At 39.3% G+C, this 18,641-nt stretch overlaps 1 protein-coding gene across 1 annotated transcript in view; it reads left to right on the forward strand.

Moving 5' to 3' along the window:
* Positions 1 to 16,810: 16,810 nt before the first annotated feature.
* Positions 16,811 to 18,641, forward strand: part of terfa (telomeric repeat binding factor a) — a 58,444-nt gene continuing 56,613 nt past the window's right edge. The window contains exon 1 of the mRNA XM_039763413.1: positions 16,811 to 17,368. Coding sequence (XP_039619347.1) covers positions 17,104 to 17,368 — 265 coding nt within the window. The 5' untranslated portion in view covers positions 16,811 to 17,103. The remainder of the gene's footprint in view (positions 17,369 to 18,641) is intronic.

An 18,641-nucleotide genomic window follows, 5' to 3' on the forward strand; every position in this document is an offset into this window, starting at 1 on the left:
AGTAAGGACAGCTATGAAGAGGATGTAGAAGCATGGAGGTGTTTAGGAGAGATGGCAGTGGAGTTTTTAGCCAGATTGTTTAATAGAATCTTGGAAAGTGAGAGGATGCCTGAGGAGTGGAGAAGAAGTGTACTGGTGCCGATATTTAAGATTAAGAGGAATGTGCAGGACTGCAGTAACTACAGGGGAATAAAATTGATGAGCCACAGCATGAAGTTATGGGAAAGAGTAGTGGAAGCTAGGTTAAGAAGTGAGGTGATGATTAGTTAGCAGCAGTATGGTTTCATGCCAAGAAAGAGCACCACAGATGCAATGTTTCCTCTTGAGGATGTTGAATGAGAAGTTTAGAGAAGGCCAGAAGGAGTTGCATTGCGTCTTTGTGGACTTGGAGAAAGCATATGACAGGGTGCCTCGAGAGGAGCTGTGGTATTGTATGAGGAAGTCGGGAGTGCCAGAGAAGTACGTAAGAGTTGTACAGGATATGTACGAGGAAAGTGTGACATTGGTGAGGTCTGCAGTAGGAGTGACAGATGCATTCAAGTTGGAGGTGGGATTACATCAGGGATCGGCTCTGAGCCCTTTCTTATTTGCAATGGTGATGGATAGGTTGACAGACGAGATTAGACAGGAGTCTCCGCGGACTATGATGTTTGCTGATGACATTGTGATTTGTAGCGATAGTAGGGAGCAGGTTAAGGAGACCCTGGAGAGGTGGAGATATGCTCTAGAGAGGAGAGGAATGAAGGTCAGTAGGAACAAGGTGGAATACATGTGTGTAAATGAGAAGGAGGTCAGTGGAATGGTGAAGATGCAGGGAGTAGAGTTGGCGAAGGTGGATGAGTTTAAATACGTGGGATCAACAGTACAGAGTAATGGGGATTGTGGAAGAGAGGTGAAAAAAAGAGTGCAGGTAGGGTGGAATGGGTGGAGAAGAGTGTCAGGAGTAATTTGTGACAGACGTGTATCGGCAAGAGTGAAAGGGAAAGCCTACAAGACGGTATTGAGACCAGCTATGTTACATGGGTTGGAGACGGTGGCACTGACCAGAAAGCAGGAGACAGAGCTGGAGGTGGTAGAGTTAAAGATGCTAAGATTTGCACTGGGTGTGACGAGGATGGATAGGATAAGAAATGAGTACATTAGAGGGTCAGCTCAAGTTGGATGGTTGGGAGACAAAGTCAGAGAGGTGAGATTGCGTTGGTTTGGACATGTGCAGAGGAGAGATGCTGGGTATATTGGGAGAATGATGCTAAGGATAGAGCTGCCAGGCAAGAGGAAAAGAGGAAGGCCTAAGCGAAGGTTTATGGATGTGGTGAGAGAGGACATGTAGGTGATGGGCGTAACAGAACAAGATGCAGAGGACAGAAACATATGGAAGAAGATGATCCGCTGTGGCAGCCCCTAACGGGAGCAGCCGAAAAAAGAAGACACAAAAGTCTCTATATAGTGCTTTCAACAAATATTTAAAATGCATCAACGTAATAGCTTAACTCTTCACACTCCTTTTATCAAATATTGGTGAAACCTTTTATTTTTATTTTTATAAGTGATTTCTGTAACCACATCTACTTTTGACCACTATATGGGGGTAGTGCAGCACCTTACTTTGTCTGTGTTCCTAAGTATGCTCTCCATGTAAGAAGTACAGTGGTGTGAAAAACTATTTGCCCCCTTCCTGATTTCTTATTCTTTTGCATGTTTGTCACACAAAATGTTTCTGATCATCAAACACATTTAACCATTAGTCAAATATAACACAAGTAAACACAAAATGCATTTTTTAAATGATGTTTTTATTATTTAGGGAGAAAAACATCCAAACCTACATGACCCTGTGTGAAAAAGTAATTGCCCCCTTGTTAAAAAATAACTTAACTGTGGTGCATCACATCTGAGTTCAATTTCCGTAGCCACCCCCAGGCCTGATTACTGCCACACCTGTTTCAATCAAGAAATCACTTAAATAGGAGCTGCCTGACACAGAGAAGTAGACCAAAAGCACCTCAAAAGCTAGACATCATGCCAAGATCCAAAGAAATTCAGGAACAAATGAGAACAGAAGTAATTGAGATCTATCAGTCTGGTAAAGGTTATAAAGCCATTTCTAAAGCTTTGGGACTCCAGCGAACCACAGTGAGAGCCATTATCCACAAATGGCAAAAACATGGAACAGTGGTGAACCTTCCCAGGAGTGGCCGGCCCACCAAAATTACCCCAAGAGCGCAGAGACGACTCATCCGAGAGGTCACAAAAGACCCCAGGACAATGTCTAAAGAACTGCAGGCCTCACTTGCCTCAATTAAGGTCAGTGTTCACGACTCCACCATAAAAAAGAGACTGGGCAAAACGGCCTGCATGGCAGATTTCCAAGACGCAAACCACTGTTAAGCAAAAAGAACATTAGGGCTCGTCTCAATTTTGCTAAGAAACATCTCAATGATTGCCAAGACTTTTGGGAAAATACCTTGTGGACTGATGAGACAAAAGTTGAACTTTTTGGAAGGCAAATGTTCCGTTACATCTGGCGTAAAAGGAACACAACATTTCAGAAAAAGAACATCATACAACAGTAAAATGTGGTGGTAGTGTGATGGTCTGGGGTTGTTTTGCTGCTTCAGGACCTGGAAGGCTTTCTGTGATAGATGGAACCATGAATTCTACTGTCTACCAAAAAATCCTGAAGGAGAATGTCCGGCCATCTGTTCGTCAACTCAAGCTGAAGCGATCTTGGGTGCTGCAACAGGACAATGACCCAAAACACACCAGCAAATCCACCTCTGAATGGCTGAAGAAAAACAAAATGAAGACTTTGGAGTGGCCTAGTCAAAGTCCTGACCTGAATCCAATTGAGATGCTATGGCATGACCTTAAAAAGGCGGTTCATGCTAGAAAACCCTCAAATAAAGCTGAATTACAACAATTCTGCAAAGATGAGTGGGCCAAAATTCCTCCAGAGCTGTAAAGACTCATTGCAAGTTATCGCAAATGCTTGATTGCAGTTATTGCTGCTAAGGGTGGCCCAACCAGTTATTAGGTTCAGGGGGCAATTACTTTTTCACACAGGGCCATGTAGGTTTGGATTTTTTCTCCCTAAATAATAAAAACCATCATTTAAAAACTGCATTTTGTGTTTACTTGTGTTATATTTGACTAATGGTTAAATGTGTTTGATGATCAGAAACATTATGTGTGACAAACATGCAAAAGAATAAGAAATCAGGAAGGGGGCAAATAGTTTTTCACACCACTGTATATGGTGGTGTTCAAGTTGATAAAACACTCTCGTTTTAGCGAGTATTTTTTAGATTTAATTTATAAATAAAATGTGTACAAAAAAATGTACTGTCTCTACCATATAAAGAATGATTGCTTTTGGTTAATAGGTTCTAGAAATAATTGCAGGAACATTTTATTTAAGCTTGTTTGAGAATTTTTACATGCATTTATAGTATAGTATATAATACAGAAACACTGACCTCGTATTGGCCAAAGTACAAATTATACTGTAGTATGGTGTTTAAGGTAGCTCACCACATATGACCAAAAAAAATAAAAGGTAGAATGTCATGGTGTAGATCAAATCTGAAAGAAACTTCTGTTTGCTCATGTATATTAGTATTCATTTAAATTCTGTAGTCTCACTTGCCATTTTGTGTGATATAATGTTGAGGTCCTTATAGATGTGTTTTATTTATGTGGTACTTGTTATGCATGGCCCTTTACCTTTACATTAATCTGCTCCTCAGGTACAGTAAATGGATGCAAAATACAGAAAACAGAAAGTTGTTTACCTCAGTTGTGATGAGCCATAATGAGTTATGCTTCTTCCATTATTTTGACAGTACTGACTAGATTTGGTGCATACTGGACTCCTATTAGCATCAGCAAGTTCCTGCACAAAGCTGGTCAGTAGACATACTGTATTCTGCCAGGCAGGCTCAGATGGGAAATAAATAGTGTTTAAATTATGATCTGGAAAGCTAATGCCTGTGGTGGCTGGCACCCTGCCTGGGGTTTGTTACCTGCCTTACGCCCTGTGTTGGCTGGGACTGGCTCCAGCAGACCCCCGTGACCCTGTAGTTAAGATATAGCAGGTTGGATAATGGATGGAAAGCTAATGCTAGCAATATTTGCTGCTGCTACGTTATTAATGGCAGAAAGATTGTGTAGGTTATTTTACAAAATCAAGATTAAAAAGTGAGATTTCGCATTGACTTTGTTATCTTGCTTCAAAGACAAAGAGGTGTTTGATTTCTGCCTACAACTTACTGACATGTTTGGCTTCATTTAGCATGTATCTTCTCCAGATTGACTTTGGACAATCTACCCAGCAGTTTCCTTACATGTTCCATTCCATTCACATCTTGGCAATATTGTCTCTCCCTCTCTTGTTATTTTATTTATATATATATATATATATATATATTTTTTTTTATATATATATATATATCTATACTAATAAAAGGCAAAGCCCTCACTGACTCACTCTTCACTAATTCTCCAACTTCCCGTGTAGGTAGAAGGCTGAAATTTGGCAGGCTCATTCCTTGCAGCTTACTTACAAAAGTTGGGCAGGTTTCATTTCGAAATTCTACGCGTAATGGTCATAACTGGAACCTATTTTTTCGTCCATATACTATAATAGACGTCTGCTCAATGGTCATGGGAGATGGAGTTACGCCTCCCACGTAATTTAGTGCCTGCCCATATAAGGCCGTCCTTCAGCAGCAATCCAATAGAAACACTGCCGTTAAATATTCACGGGTGAAGGACTGTGCTTATGCAGATGAAGATGAGATGGTCAGGGTGGTGTTTGACACAAAGTCAGCGAAACTGCGAGAGAAACTTTTAAGTGCCGGGTCTTAGCTAACATTAAATACAACCGTGGACATCGCACGAGATGGCACGAGCACAGCTGGGAACCTTCAATGCATGTACACCGAGCGGCTCACGTGAACTGACGCAGTGCACAGACAAAAAGCAACAGTTCCATAGAGTGCTGAACAAAAACCGAATTACACAATAGAGAAGGCAGCAAAAAAAATATGAAGCGTCTGACACATACAAGCATATTCATAAGTGCAACTACTGCGGAAACAAAGCACACGGTGGAAAAAGTCAATGTCCCACTAAAGGAAGACAGTGTAAAAAAAAACCCGTGCATGCAGTGTGTCACGTCTCAGATAAAGAGGAAGATGAGCTATTTATTGATGCAGTAAGAAACGAATCAATGAATGAAACCTGTTATGTTTACAACGATTGACAAACACGGAATGTAACTTGAACACAACACATCCTACAAATACGAACCTGATTGAAAGAAATAATGATAATCAAATCCTTGATGACAGCAACACTCAGTAAAACTCACAAAACAATTACTGTTTATTGACAGTCATGTTACGTTATTTTTAAAATGTTCCCTTTTCTTTTTCATAACTTCTTTATCGCACTACTTCTCCGCTGCGAACCGCAAGTGTGTATATATATATATATATATATATATATATATATATATATATATATATATATATATATATATATACCCCGATCTACATACTCTCAAATAGACAAACCATACACCGTGGCACAATGGAAGAGGCTTCGCCTCTAGCGGCAACATCCGAGGTTTGATTCCCGAGAGGGGGTGCACTGAGTATGTACGCCTGATGACACCAAAATTAAGGCGAAACACGTATCGCGTACTCTTTGCATTATTTCACAGTAAAACTATTTCAATATATACTGCTCAAAAGAATTAAAGGAACACTTTTTAATCTGAGTATAGCATAAAGTCAATGAAATTTATGGGATATTAATCTGGTCAGTTAAGTAGCAGAGGGGGTTGTTTATCAGTTTCAGCTGCTGTGGTGTTAATGAAATTAACAACAGATGCACTAGAGGGGCAACAATGAGATGACCCCCAAAACAGGAATGGTTTAACAGGTGGAGGCCACTGACATTTTTCCCTCCTCATCTTTTCTGACTGTTTCTTCACTAGTTTTGCATTTGGCTACAGTCAGTGTCACTACTGGTAGTATGAGGCGATACCTGGACCTTACAGAGGTTGCACAGGTAGTCCAACTTCTCCAGGATGGCACATCAATGCGTGTCATTGCCAGAAGGTTTGCTGTGTCTCCCTGCACAGTCTCAAGGGCATGGAGGAGATTCTAGGAGACAAGCAGTTACTCTAGGAGAGCTGGAGAGGGCCATAGAAGGTCCATAACCCATCAGCAGGACCAGTATCTGCTCCTTTGGGCAAGGAGGAACAGGATGAGCACTGCCAGAGCCCTACAAAATGACCTCCAGCAGGCCACTGGTGTGAATGTCTCTGACCAAACAACCAGAAAGACTTCATGAGGGTGACCCAAGGGCTCCATGTCCTCTAATGGGCCCTGAGCTCACTGCCCAGCAGCATGCAGCTCGATTGGCATTCGCCATAGAATACCAGAATTGGCAGATGCACCACTGGTGCCCTGTGCTTTTTACAGATGAGAGCAGGTTCACCCTGAGCACGTGACAGAAGTGAAAGGGTCTGGAGAAGCCATGGAGAACATTATGCTGCCTGTAACATCATTCAGCATGAGCAGTTTGGTGGTGGGTTAATGATTGTCTGGGGAGGCATATCCATGGAGGGTCACACAGACCGCTACAGGCTTGACAAAGGCACCTTGGCTGCCATTAGGTATCAGGATGAAATCCTTGGACCCATTGTCAGACCCTATGCTGGTATAGTGGCTCCTGGTGCACGACAATTCCTGGCCTCATGTGGTGAGAGTATGCAGGCAGTTCCTGGAGGATGAAGGAATTGATACCATTGACTGGCCACCACACTTTCCTGACCTAAATCCAATAGAACACCTCTGGGACATTATGTTTTGATCCATCCAATGCCACCAGGTTGCACCTCAGACTGTCCAGGAGCTCAGTGATGCCCTGGTCCAGATCTGGGAGGGGATCCCCACAACACCATCTGTCATCTCATTAGAAGCATGCACCGATGTTGTCAGGCATGTATACAAGAACACAGGGGCCATACAAAGTGCTGCGTACAATTTTGAGTTGCTGCAATTAAATTTTGGCAAAATGGACTAGCCTGCCACATAATTTTTCACTCTGATTTTTGGGGCGCCTTTGAATTCAGGGCTCTGTAGGTTGATCATTTTCATTTCCATCAAACGATGTGGCATCCTTTCGTTCCTAACACATTACCCAGTCTATATCAGTATAGATATCCAGGAGGATTTCTTTTTCCCATTGAGATCTGATGTGTTTTCAAAGTGTTCCTTTAATTTTTTGAGCAGTTTTTATATATATATATATATATATATATATACATACATATATATACACACACATACATATATATCAGCACTTCCCGATTCATTTTACCCTCGCTCACGTATATTAGTATTAATTTAAATTCTGTAGTCTCACTTGCCATTTTGTGTGATATAATGTTGAGGTCCTTATAGATGTGTTTTATTTCTGTGGTACTTGTTATGCATGGCCCTTTACCTTTACATTAATCTGCTCCTCAGGTACAGTAAATGGATGCAAAATACAGAAAACAGAAAGTTGTTTACCTCAGTTGTGATGAGCCATAATGAGTTACGCTTCTTCCATTATTTTGACAGTACTGACTAGATTTGGTGCATACTGGACTCCTATTAGCATCAGCAAGTTCCTGCACAAAGCTGGTCAGTAGACATACTGTATTCTGCCAGGCAGGCTCAGATGGGAAATAAATAGTGTTTAAATTATGATCTGGAAAGCTAATGCCTGTAGTGGCTGGCACCCTGCCCGGGGTTTGTTACCTGCCTTACGCCCTGTGTTGGCTGGGATTGGTTTGAGACGTATAAAAAATTATGCGGTTAACGCAGATAGACAGATCACCAATTGAAGCTTTATGAATAATGGATACTTTATTCGCCATCAATGATTGTTTTGGTAAAGCCATACTCAGTGTATTCATTAGATGAACGGTAAAAAAGTAAGAGCGAGGGGAGGGTGACTTATGGAGGCACGCAGGCGAAACCACAATAGCATGCGAGCTTGATGTAGTGCGTGTCAACTCGATCTGAATTGTACGATCACTTTCGAAAAAATATATCTTTTCAAGTTCTATTTAGTCGACACAAATATCTTTGGTTGGAATGTAAGGCGAATTTACTCTTTACATTTCAACGGTGAAGAAAAATTTATGCAATGATGCCTACATTTAACTTACATTCCTACCAAAGACATTTCTGTCAACTAAATAAAAATTCCTTCTATTTAAAATTTAAGTAGAACTTGAACAGATACGATAGTTCATAATATCCACGCAGACTTGCTTGCACGTAAGAGCGGGAGTCATCCGTTTTAACAAGCAGCGTATTGCACTGATACGAAATAGCCTGCTCATTTAATTATTTAGGTATGGATAAATTAAGATTTTGTACAAATAATGTATATATTGTCACGCTTGGGTCACAGATTTGCACAGAGACACAGGAGGTCGTAGAAACAAGAAGGATTTTTATTAAAATTTTTATGCACTGTATAATCTTGAAGATATGATAAAGCCAGAAATGAAACATTATATAACTTAAAATTTCAAAACACAATTTAAAGGACTATCACATTTTATTGATGAAATGCTTATTCACTTCACTTATAGAATCAGTTGAAGGTAACATGAAAGATGAAATTTTATGCATTTTGATATCTAAGTGTATGATCTGAGTAGGAAATTGAACTTTTTCTGGTCTAGTAAAAATTATGAATATTTAATTATTCATTATTCATAATTTACTTTAAAGTGTGAAGTGAAACATGATCAAATAAATCATTATCTCAAAACAGTATAATTTAGTCTAGTTAAGGGTAATTTAATTCAGTATCATGGGGCACAGAACCTATCCTGGTAGTATTGTGTGAAAAGCAGGAACCCCACCCTTGGACAGGATGCAGGTCCATTGAAGGGCACACTCATGAACTTGCTTATGCTTGAGAAATGCATAGTCAGCAATTAAATTAATTTTAAAGTAAAAATACACGAGGGGAAAACTCAGATATGGGAAGAATGTCCAAACTCCACTTTGGCAGAAATGCTAACTGCTGTGCTAGCCACCTTTACTACTGCTTAATCTAATTCAGGAATGCTTTTTTTTTTTTTAAAGAGTTTATCCTGTTAATCCTTGGAATGAGACTATCTCTGGACACACACACTCTCACTGGGGCCACTTTATGGTTGCCAGTTAACATATCCTGCTATTCTGTGAGAATGTGAGAAGAAAGCCCACGTAGACACGGCCAGAACATGCAGACTCCATACAGATCATGACCAGTTACCTGATCCAAACCCAGAGTTTTCTGTGAAAATGTACCTCCCCTTAGTAACTGTAATGCCATTTATACTTTGATAAAAGTTTGTAAAATAATGCCAAAGATGTGGTGTTAGAGCAGTGGTGATATAAATTTGGATGGGTTAACATTATGCTATGAAAAATCTGTTATGTCATCCTATACTTCACTACATGCACAAAGACTGATTTTGCTGAACTGGAAGAATCCTAATCCATCTTCCATACATCAGCAGGAAGGTGATATTCTATATTATCTCAAATTGGAAAAAAAACATAATCCTTTTTGTAAGGATCTGTTCTGTTTTTGTTGGAATCTGGCAACAGTTCATTAATGTAGTTGTGAAGTCAGCATGCCAGGCCTGTGCTGAACTTTTTTTTAAATTTTATTTGCTGTTTTTGTTCTATATAAAGAACCACCTTAGATGGGGAGCTCTAAATCAGGTGGTTGCTCTGTGTTGTGTTTGATGGATTTTCTCCAAAACATATTATTGTATTTATTGTTTTTTAATGTTGGGTTCTGTTTTGTTATTGTGCTTTGATCGTTTTATTTAAAAAATCAGGAAATAGACTGCAGCTTTGTCAACTTTTATCAGTCACACTCACAGCCTTGCCAGCATACCTTTGGGGAAGTTTGAGAAACACTGAAATAGCAAGAGGAAAACACTTCTACACATGGGGAAAAACATGTAAACTGCCCTCGGACCACAACAAGTTGTGAGAGTTGAATCCAGGATGCTGCATCTGTACTATCTGATGTAAAAATCACACTAATTGTTTGGTTGGAGTTGGTTCGGTTTTCCAAGTGGTTGTATGTTAGAGTGTCTGTTCTTTAATGACCCAGAACAATAGCAACTGTTTAATTTGAATGACAGTAGCAAATCTAAAAGTATTATGCTATTTAAAAGTAAAGCAAATGATGATATGAAATGGAGTATTAAAAAAGAAGTAAGCATTAGGAGTCTAACTGCTGTGGAGATTTGATAGTAACCACACTACACAAAAAAGTGGTTTACAGTAGTGGTGGAAAAAATGAAAATATGCAAAGGCATTGGGAGGGAAGGGTTGATATGTACTTATATTAATCCATAGGAGTACATTTAATTTACCAATGTCATTCCACCAAGGGAACAAATCACCCCCTCACTAAAACCCTAAATTATGGCTACATTAAAATAATTCTGTAGAAAAGAGTGGGCCTAAATTTCTCCACAGCAGTGGTCTCCTCTTACCAGAAGTGGGTGATTGCAAATGTTTTTTTTTTTTTTTTTTGTGATATACTTTGTTAATCCCCAAAGGGAAATTGTATTTTTGCATGACCTTTGGGGGTCAGCCATTGTATTGCACCCCTTAAGCAAGACCTTTAACTAAAAAATTGCTCAAAGGCTCAACAGAGTAAGAGTTCATCAAGCTGTAATGGGATTTGAACTGGCAACCTTCCAGATACCAACACAATGTTGTAGCTGAAGGTGGCACGAACAAGTATTACATTTAGAAGAGCAATTACTTTTTCTCTTGAATGAAACAGGTGTTGCTGCGGTGGGCTGGCGACCTGCCCGGGGTTTGTTCCCTGCCTTGCGCCCTGTGTTGGCTGGGATTGGCTCCAGCAGACCCCCGTGACTTTGTGTTCGGATTCAACGGGTTGGAAAATGGATGGAAACAGGTGTTGGTTATCTTTTTTTCCTTTTATGAATCAATTGATCATTCTGAAATGGTGTATTTTGTTTACTCAGGTTGTCTTTTGTATTACACTATTTTTTTTGAGATCAGAAACAATTACATTTTATGAGTAAGCGAAATAGAAATTGGGAAGTGGGCAAATACTCTTTCACAGCACTGTATACAGTGAACTGGGTACTATTCAAACCAAGACTCTTGGGACAGTGTAGCAGTAATGATTATAACAACATCACTGTATTTCTCTGTTAGTATCTGTTTTAATTTACATATGTTGTAATTGCAGCTGTAAATTTTGAAATATTTTTGTGCATTGACTAATATACTGCAGAGTGGTTAGAATCATTTTCGGGGTTGCTTCTAGAATTTGATGGTATCAGGATCTTAGCCCCTTTATGGGTGTCTAGGTACATCCTTCTCTGAGCTCTTCCGCTCTCATTTAACTTTAAAACACATTTTACTTATTGCTTGAATTGGATGCAAAATAATGCCAGTACTCTATTGTACAGCATATTTTTGTCGACATCTACACATAAACTTCATTAAACTTTTCATTTGAGAGTCTGCCCCCCTCAGTATTTCGAGCATATTGATATACATATACAGCGTCAAAGAGCTCCCACCTTGAGATTTTAGAGTTCACTGATAAACATATTTCATTGTGAAAGCTTTCTGTAGACTATGAACTCAATATCTTATTGGGGTTTAAGTCATGACTTTGACTAGGCCCCTCCCAAACTTTTTCTTGTTATTGTTTTTTTTTTTTTTTCTCCAGTAATTTAGAGGTGGGCTTTCTTTTGTGCTTCAAGTCTTTGTTCTTCTGCATAACCTGCTTGAACTTCATATCCTGGACTGATGATCAGACATTCTCCCTTGATTCTTTCTGGTAGAGAGCTTAAATCATGGTCCTCTCAATTATGACAACTCGCACAGGCCCTGGAGCAGCAAAGTATCCCTATATCATCACACTACAACCACCACATTTAACTAAGGGCATGTTCTTATTGTGGAAAGCTGTGCTAGCTTTACATAAGATATTACAGGACCTATGTCTTACAAAAAGACAATCCATCCATTATCCAACCCGCTATATCCTAACTACAGGGTCACGGGGGTCTGCTGGAGCCAATCCCAGCCAACACAGGGGGCAAGGCAGGAGACAAACCCCATGCAGGGTGCCAGCCCACCGCAAGGCACACACACACACACACACACACACACACCAAGCACACACTAGGGACAATTTAGGATCACCAATGCACCTAACCTGCATGTCTTTGGACTGCGAGAGAAAACCAGAGTACCCAGAGGAAACCCACGCAGACACGGGGAGAACATGCAAACTCCACGCAGGGAGGACCTGGGAAGTGAACCTGGGTCTCCTTACCACGAGGCAGTAGCGCTACCACTGCGCCGCCCCTTACAAAAAGTTCTACTTTTTATTCACCAGAACATTATCCCAACTGTTTTGGGGGTAAAAATTTTTTTCTGGCAACTGTTAGATGAGTGCTTTTCATTTTGCAACTCTCCCACATATACCATGTATGTCCAGTGTCTTCTTAATAGTGGAATCACAAATGCTAACATTAACTGAGCTGACACAGGCCTGCAATTGCTTAAATATTCAACTGGATTCTTCTCTGACTTCCTAGATGAGATTTAAGTGCACTCTTGGGAGTAATTTTGCTAGATAGGACACACCTAGGCAAATTTACCACTGTTTCAAGTTTTCTTGCTTTATAACTCTTTCCCGAATGATATACATGTATTTCAGTAACTTTCTTTCTCAAATCTTCTTGAATTTTTTTTAATTGAAGTATGGTTGTTTGAGATCATTTAGCCAGCTTCACACTGCTGGAAATGTTCTATTTAAGTTATGTTTAGATTTAGTAGGGCTGACACCAATAAAGCTTGGGTGTGTCTAGTCTGAGTTATCTTATCATTTAAATCCAGCTGATTGGTTGACTGAGTGATTGAAAGGGCAATTACTTTTTCACATGGGTGATATAAGTGTTGGTTAACTTTTTTGTCTTTTGCACTAGAGCAAATTTATTTGGATATCAGAAATAAATGTTACAAAAAAGTAAAAATAGAGAAAATAAGGGGCAAAAACATTTCCATGGCACTTTATGTGGAGTTTGTTTGTTATTCTTGTGCTTGAATGGGTTTCCCTTTTTCAATTCCTGTATTATCATGTTTTGCTTACTAAGCTAATCAACAATTTTAAACTGGCCTGGTGGGAATGATATATGAGTGTGCTATTATGACCTTTTGGGCACAGCCATCCTCAGTTTGTCTATCTGCAGAAAAAGTGTTGACCATGTTGAGAGGTTTACTTACCTCGGCAGCAACATTCATATCTCTGGTGACTCTTCTTATGGATTCAGTAGACAGACTGGGAGTGCATGGGGGAGTCATAAGGTTGCTGGAAAGGGTGTGTCACACTCCCAATATCTTTGAAAAAGGATGAAGGTTCCAGTTTTTAGAGTCCTGGGGCCTCATGTATAAATGGTGCGTATGTACAAAAATGTTGCGTAAGAACGTTTCCACTTTCAAATCGCGATGTATAAAACCTAAACTTGGTGTAAAGCCACGCACATTTTCACGGTAGCACAGCGTCAAAGCAGTGCTACTGTTTCTGTGTGGTTATCCTTTCTTTTTTAGATCCACATCCCTGACACGGCTTTATAAATACACTGCAATTAACGGAATATTGTTTATTAGTTTAATGCATCTGATTGTAATTAATCTGTAACAATATAATGGTCCACAGAATGGTCAAACTATTCTAAATACCATAACTGCTTTAGCGTTGTTACTCTCACTGCATCTCGGATCCCATATTAGATCATCCTTTTCCATATTACTCTCACTGCACCACTCGGAGTATTTATATCACTATATCTGAGTGTAAATCACAGCTGTACAGCAGCTGATTGTAAAGAGAATTATCGGTATACAGCATCAAGCACACACTGCCTCAGCCATGCTGTCTATTGAACTGCTCTCATATGACAAATGCTTCAGAGCCTTTCCTATACTGACCTCGCAGTTCAGAAACAGTTTCATCCCAAGAACTCTAAACGCACTCAATCAGTCCATCAAGTGCTCCTTGTAGAACTGTTTGTACTTACTGTATTAGTACAATCACCTCACTGTAAACTTGCACAGTTATAATATTGCACAACCTGAGCCACTTTATAAAGCACATATTTACATATGATGACGATATCATTTTTAAGATGAATAACGACAAAATATGTTTATTATATTATACAGATAAACTTTAACTACGGTGCCGCAGCGCTAGCAAGCCGCTGGCGCTCCGTTTACAGATTGTTCCTGCCTCGAGCTGTATTCTTGCTGGTGCTGACGCGACACTAGAAGGATAGATGGTTAGAATAATTAAACACGTACTATGAAGATATTTCAATGTTCCTTAAAAGTTTTGAAGAAACGGCGTTCTAAGCTTACAGATGGCTTAATGTCAATTACAGAGCTGACTGTGTGGTGATTGGGTATTTGGAGAAAGAAAAGTAAGGACAGGAATTGTAGGTTAGTACATTTGAAAGAGACAGTACTGCTACAATAAAGTATTTCTTTTGAGGTGGCACACGGCGCAGCAAGCATCTTGCGTGAGACATGAACAATCACTGCGCCACCGTGTTCCCATGTTTAATAACATGCTTTAACTCCTATCATCATGAAAATGATATCACGTATACATCTCAGTATTTTAATTATTCAGAGACCTGTAATATCATGAATGTATTGGATTCTGTGTCCTGTTGGAGGAAGAGAAAGCCCGGAAGCACGTAGTGATTCACACACACAGAGCAAATACTGTAGAAGATCAAATACAAAACAAAGCTTTTAACGTGCTACTTTAGTTGTGATGGGATTGAGAAACTAGTAAATTAAGTAATTTTAAGATTTGTTTTACTTTAATGACAAAATAAACTACATGATTAAAGTGGAAATTTAGAGATTAAAGTTGACATTTCATGCTTTTTCCCCCCCGTGTGCCTTTTTTTTCCCTCTGTACCCTAATAAGCTTTCATATGACACTCAGACGTGGGCTACGACTCGCCATTTCATGGCGACTTTGATATCTGACAACTTCTTTTTTTATTTCGGGTACTGTGCGACTTTGTGAACGTGAGCTTTCGAATTTCTCCGACACGCTATGTCACTCGATCAACTTCCTTTTGTTGTTTATACCACTGTTTAAACCAACACATAGTAAGTTTTTCTTTGCCTCCACTTGGTACTCGCTGAAGTTCTTCTATTTTGCTTTTGCTATTGCCTTTTCACAGAAGGCTGAGCTTAAGGGCTACTTATATTGATTTGCATATTCAAAGAGGTGTAATTCTGGGAGGAGTTGGGGTGGGACAGCAGGTGTGTGCATGTGCATTACTTTTCACACTGACCGGGATTTATGTAGCGGGAGAACGTGGAAGTTGGCGTACGCACAGATTTATGTATCTGGATTTTTTTGTGCATAAGCACATTTCCGCTTTTGTCCGTACGTCAGTGTGAATTCTACGCACGGCGTTATACATGAGGCCCCTGGTGCTTCCTATTTTGCTATAAGATTGCAAGACATGGACTCTATCCAATGACCTGAGACAAAGACTGGACTCCTTCAGTACTGTGTCTCTTCCGAGAATCCTTGGGCAATGCTGGTTTGAGTTTGTGTCAAATGAGGAGTTGCTCACTGAGTGCCAAATGAGGCACATTACCTGAATTGTGAGGGAGCGTCAATCACGGCACTATTGCCATGTGGTGCGATTCCCCAAGGGTGATCCGTCTCACAGGATATTCATTGTTGAGGACCCGAGCACGTGGACCAGGCCAAAGAGACGCCCTTGTAACACCTGGCTGCAATAATATCCAACTGCAGAGCCAGAGCACCATACGTTATTGCAGGTACACATCAGCAGTTACAGAACTGAAGTTAAGGTTAATATAGTTAGCATGTAGGATAAATGGTTAAGGTTAGGAGTTAGTTAATGTTAGTTGGTAGTGGGAATGGGCGTTGTGTCTGGGGGGGGAGTGTCTCTCAGGGATTGCCAATAGGGATTAAGAGCTATTCTGTTGTGTGGTGCATGCGGTAATGTGCTGTACCAGTGTATACTCCCTGACCTGACCTATACCAATGGGATTGTGCCTTACAAAGGGTTGGTACCTGCTTTCTGTCCAATGCTGAACCCAATTGTTTTAAGATTAGAAAATGTATAGGTAAATCCTTACACTGACCCTTGATTAAATCCATTTATTCACCCATTTCCTAATTACACTTATCACTTAAATGTGTTTTGTGGAAACCAGAACCATTTCCTTTTTAATTTAAATATAACAAATACAGCTAGAATAAAAGAACTAAAAATTAACAATAATAAAACAGTAAACAAAGCTTGAACAGACAGGTGCCAAAAGTTTATGAATAACATTATAATTTACTAGTTATTAATCATTCGTAAATACCATATTTACAAAGTAATGTATACCAATCCGACCTGCGGTGGGATGACACCCTGCCTTGCACCCTGTGCTGACTGACTGAAACTAAACTAAATTAGTTAAATTAACTAACTAAATTAACTATTAACTAAACCACTGACTTTGAGAATACTGTACACCCCCTAGTGTGTTTGCATAGCACCGCCCCTCAAATGCAACAAAAATGTTTTAATACATACATCGTAACGAAACCTCTCCCGCTCCGTATTACCATAGATAAAAAAATGCACATACATTTCTGAGGATAGATAGATACTTTATTAGTCCCAAGGGGGAATTCACAAATTCCATAGAAGCATACATTTTTTCAAAAATCAGATACGAAAGTAACAAACTGGTGTATATTTAAAGTTCTACTAATCTCATAAAATTGCAGCAAAACAAAAGTCTACTACGGATATGCAAATTAACAGTATGCAGGTGACAAAGATTATGACGACGTCATGAAACAAAAAAGAACTGCACTGCCGCTTCAACACGTTTGCTGACCAGTTCACTGAAAGAATGCAGTTGCCCTGTAGAGGTAGTAATGGCAATGGTTATGAATATCGCGTGAATGAGCCGTCGCAATTGCTGTGACGTCACAGAGAGTCGCCTCTGTTTTTGTATCATGGCGGGACGAAACGATGAAGAAGGTGTCTCCAACACTGTGTCTGACGATGCTGCTAGAATCAGTACACCAGCTAATGTGGAATGTCCGACTTGGTCGCCGGAGTGCATTGTCCGTCACTGGGTTTTTGATTTTTATTTTTATCTAGGACTGAAAGCATTTGAGAATGGAGAACATGGTGACTTCTGCCAGATTCGGGATGTGATTCAAGGTAATGCAATGAACGAATTACCTGGGGTTTCTTTGAAAAGACGACGAAATAGACGAATTTCGCTAACGATGCTGTAGACGTGAAGGTTTATATCAAAGCAGCATTGCTACATTTCCTTCTGTCATTTCCAAAATAATTAAATTGCATATCTGACAGTTTGGTAACTGTAATGTGACTTATATGCTTTAAAGTAATACATTTAGTTATGGTGGTCCAGTCTCCTTTGCAGCGACGTCGTTCTTTTCCCAGCATTTGTATTTATATACATATAGTGTGTCTGACATTTTTGTTTTTCATATGAAACTGTCAAGAAAAGACAAGGCGAGAGAACAATTGAATGTGTTTGAAGGATTATAAAATAACCAAACAAATAAGTTATACGAATTTTATTGTTCAGGGTGAATTGTTAGGTTTATTTTTTGTTATTTGATAATGCTCGGCCATTTCAAGGTATCGCGCGACTTTTACACTTTTTGACGGTTTTAACAAACGTGGATTTAACTTGTTTGATTCTCGTTACATCTTGTATTCGGTAATACAAACAAAGCAATTTTGGAGAAAAATAAAATACGTATCCGGTGAAAAATGTATTTTCATTATTTTGGCCATAGTTTTTTTGTGATTTGTTCAGATGTAAACTCAAGCTGTGCATTTATATTTTTCTGGAGAGACACCTTTTTGTGCATGCTATTTTGTGAAATTGTAACATTTACCATTTTGACAGAGGCCTGGAAATTCTGCTGTATTGCTCTTAGGTGCTTTATTATTTCTTACAGCATATATATGGTTCAATTCATAGGTGTATTTGTTTGGATGCCCAGCTGTCTAAAGTATTCCAGTTTTCTACATAACCCTTCTTGCAGTCGAATGTTGGACTTTGGTAATGGTATAAATTTTCCTAGACTGGTAAACATCAACAGTTTCTTGTCTAAGATATTTGCAAATGTGTTTTGTCTAGTGCCCAGCCGATATGGAATTTTTAAACTTACGATATTAATATATTGGCAACAAATAGGATACATAGTGTATCTATATTGTTTGCGTATTTGAGTTTTAGGTTTCCTAAGAAAATTATAATGAAAGATCAGATAATAAATGTACAAACCGGATTCCAAAAAAGTTGGGACACTATACAAATCGTGAATAAAAACTGAATGCAATGATGTGGAGGTGCCAACTTCTAATATTTTATTCAGAATAGAACATAAATCACGGAACAAAAGTTTAAACTGAGAAAATGTATCATTTTAAGGGAAAAATATGTTGATTCAGA

This window comes from Polypterus senegalus, chromosome 9, assembly GCF_016835505.1.
Source record: "Polypterus senegalus isolate Bchr_013 chromosome 9, ASM1683550v1, whole genome shotgun sequence".
NCBI lineage: Eukaryota > Metazoa > Chordata > Cladistia > Polypteriformes > Polypteridae > Polypterus > Polypterus senegalus.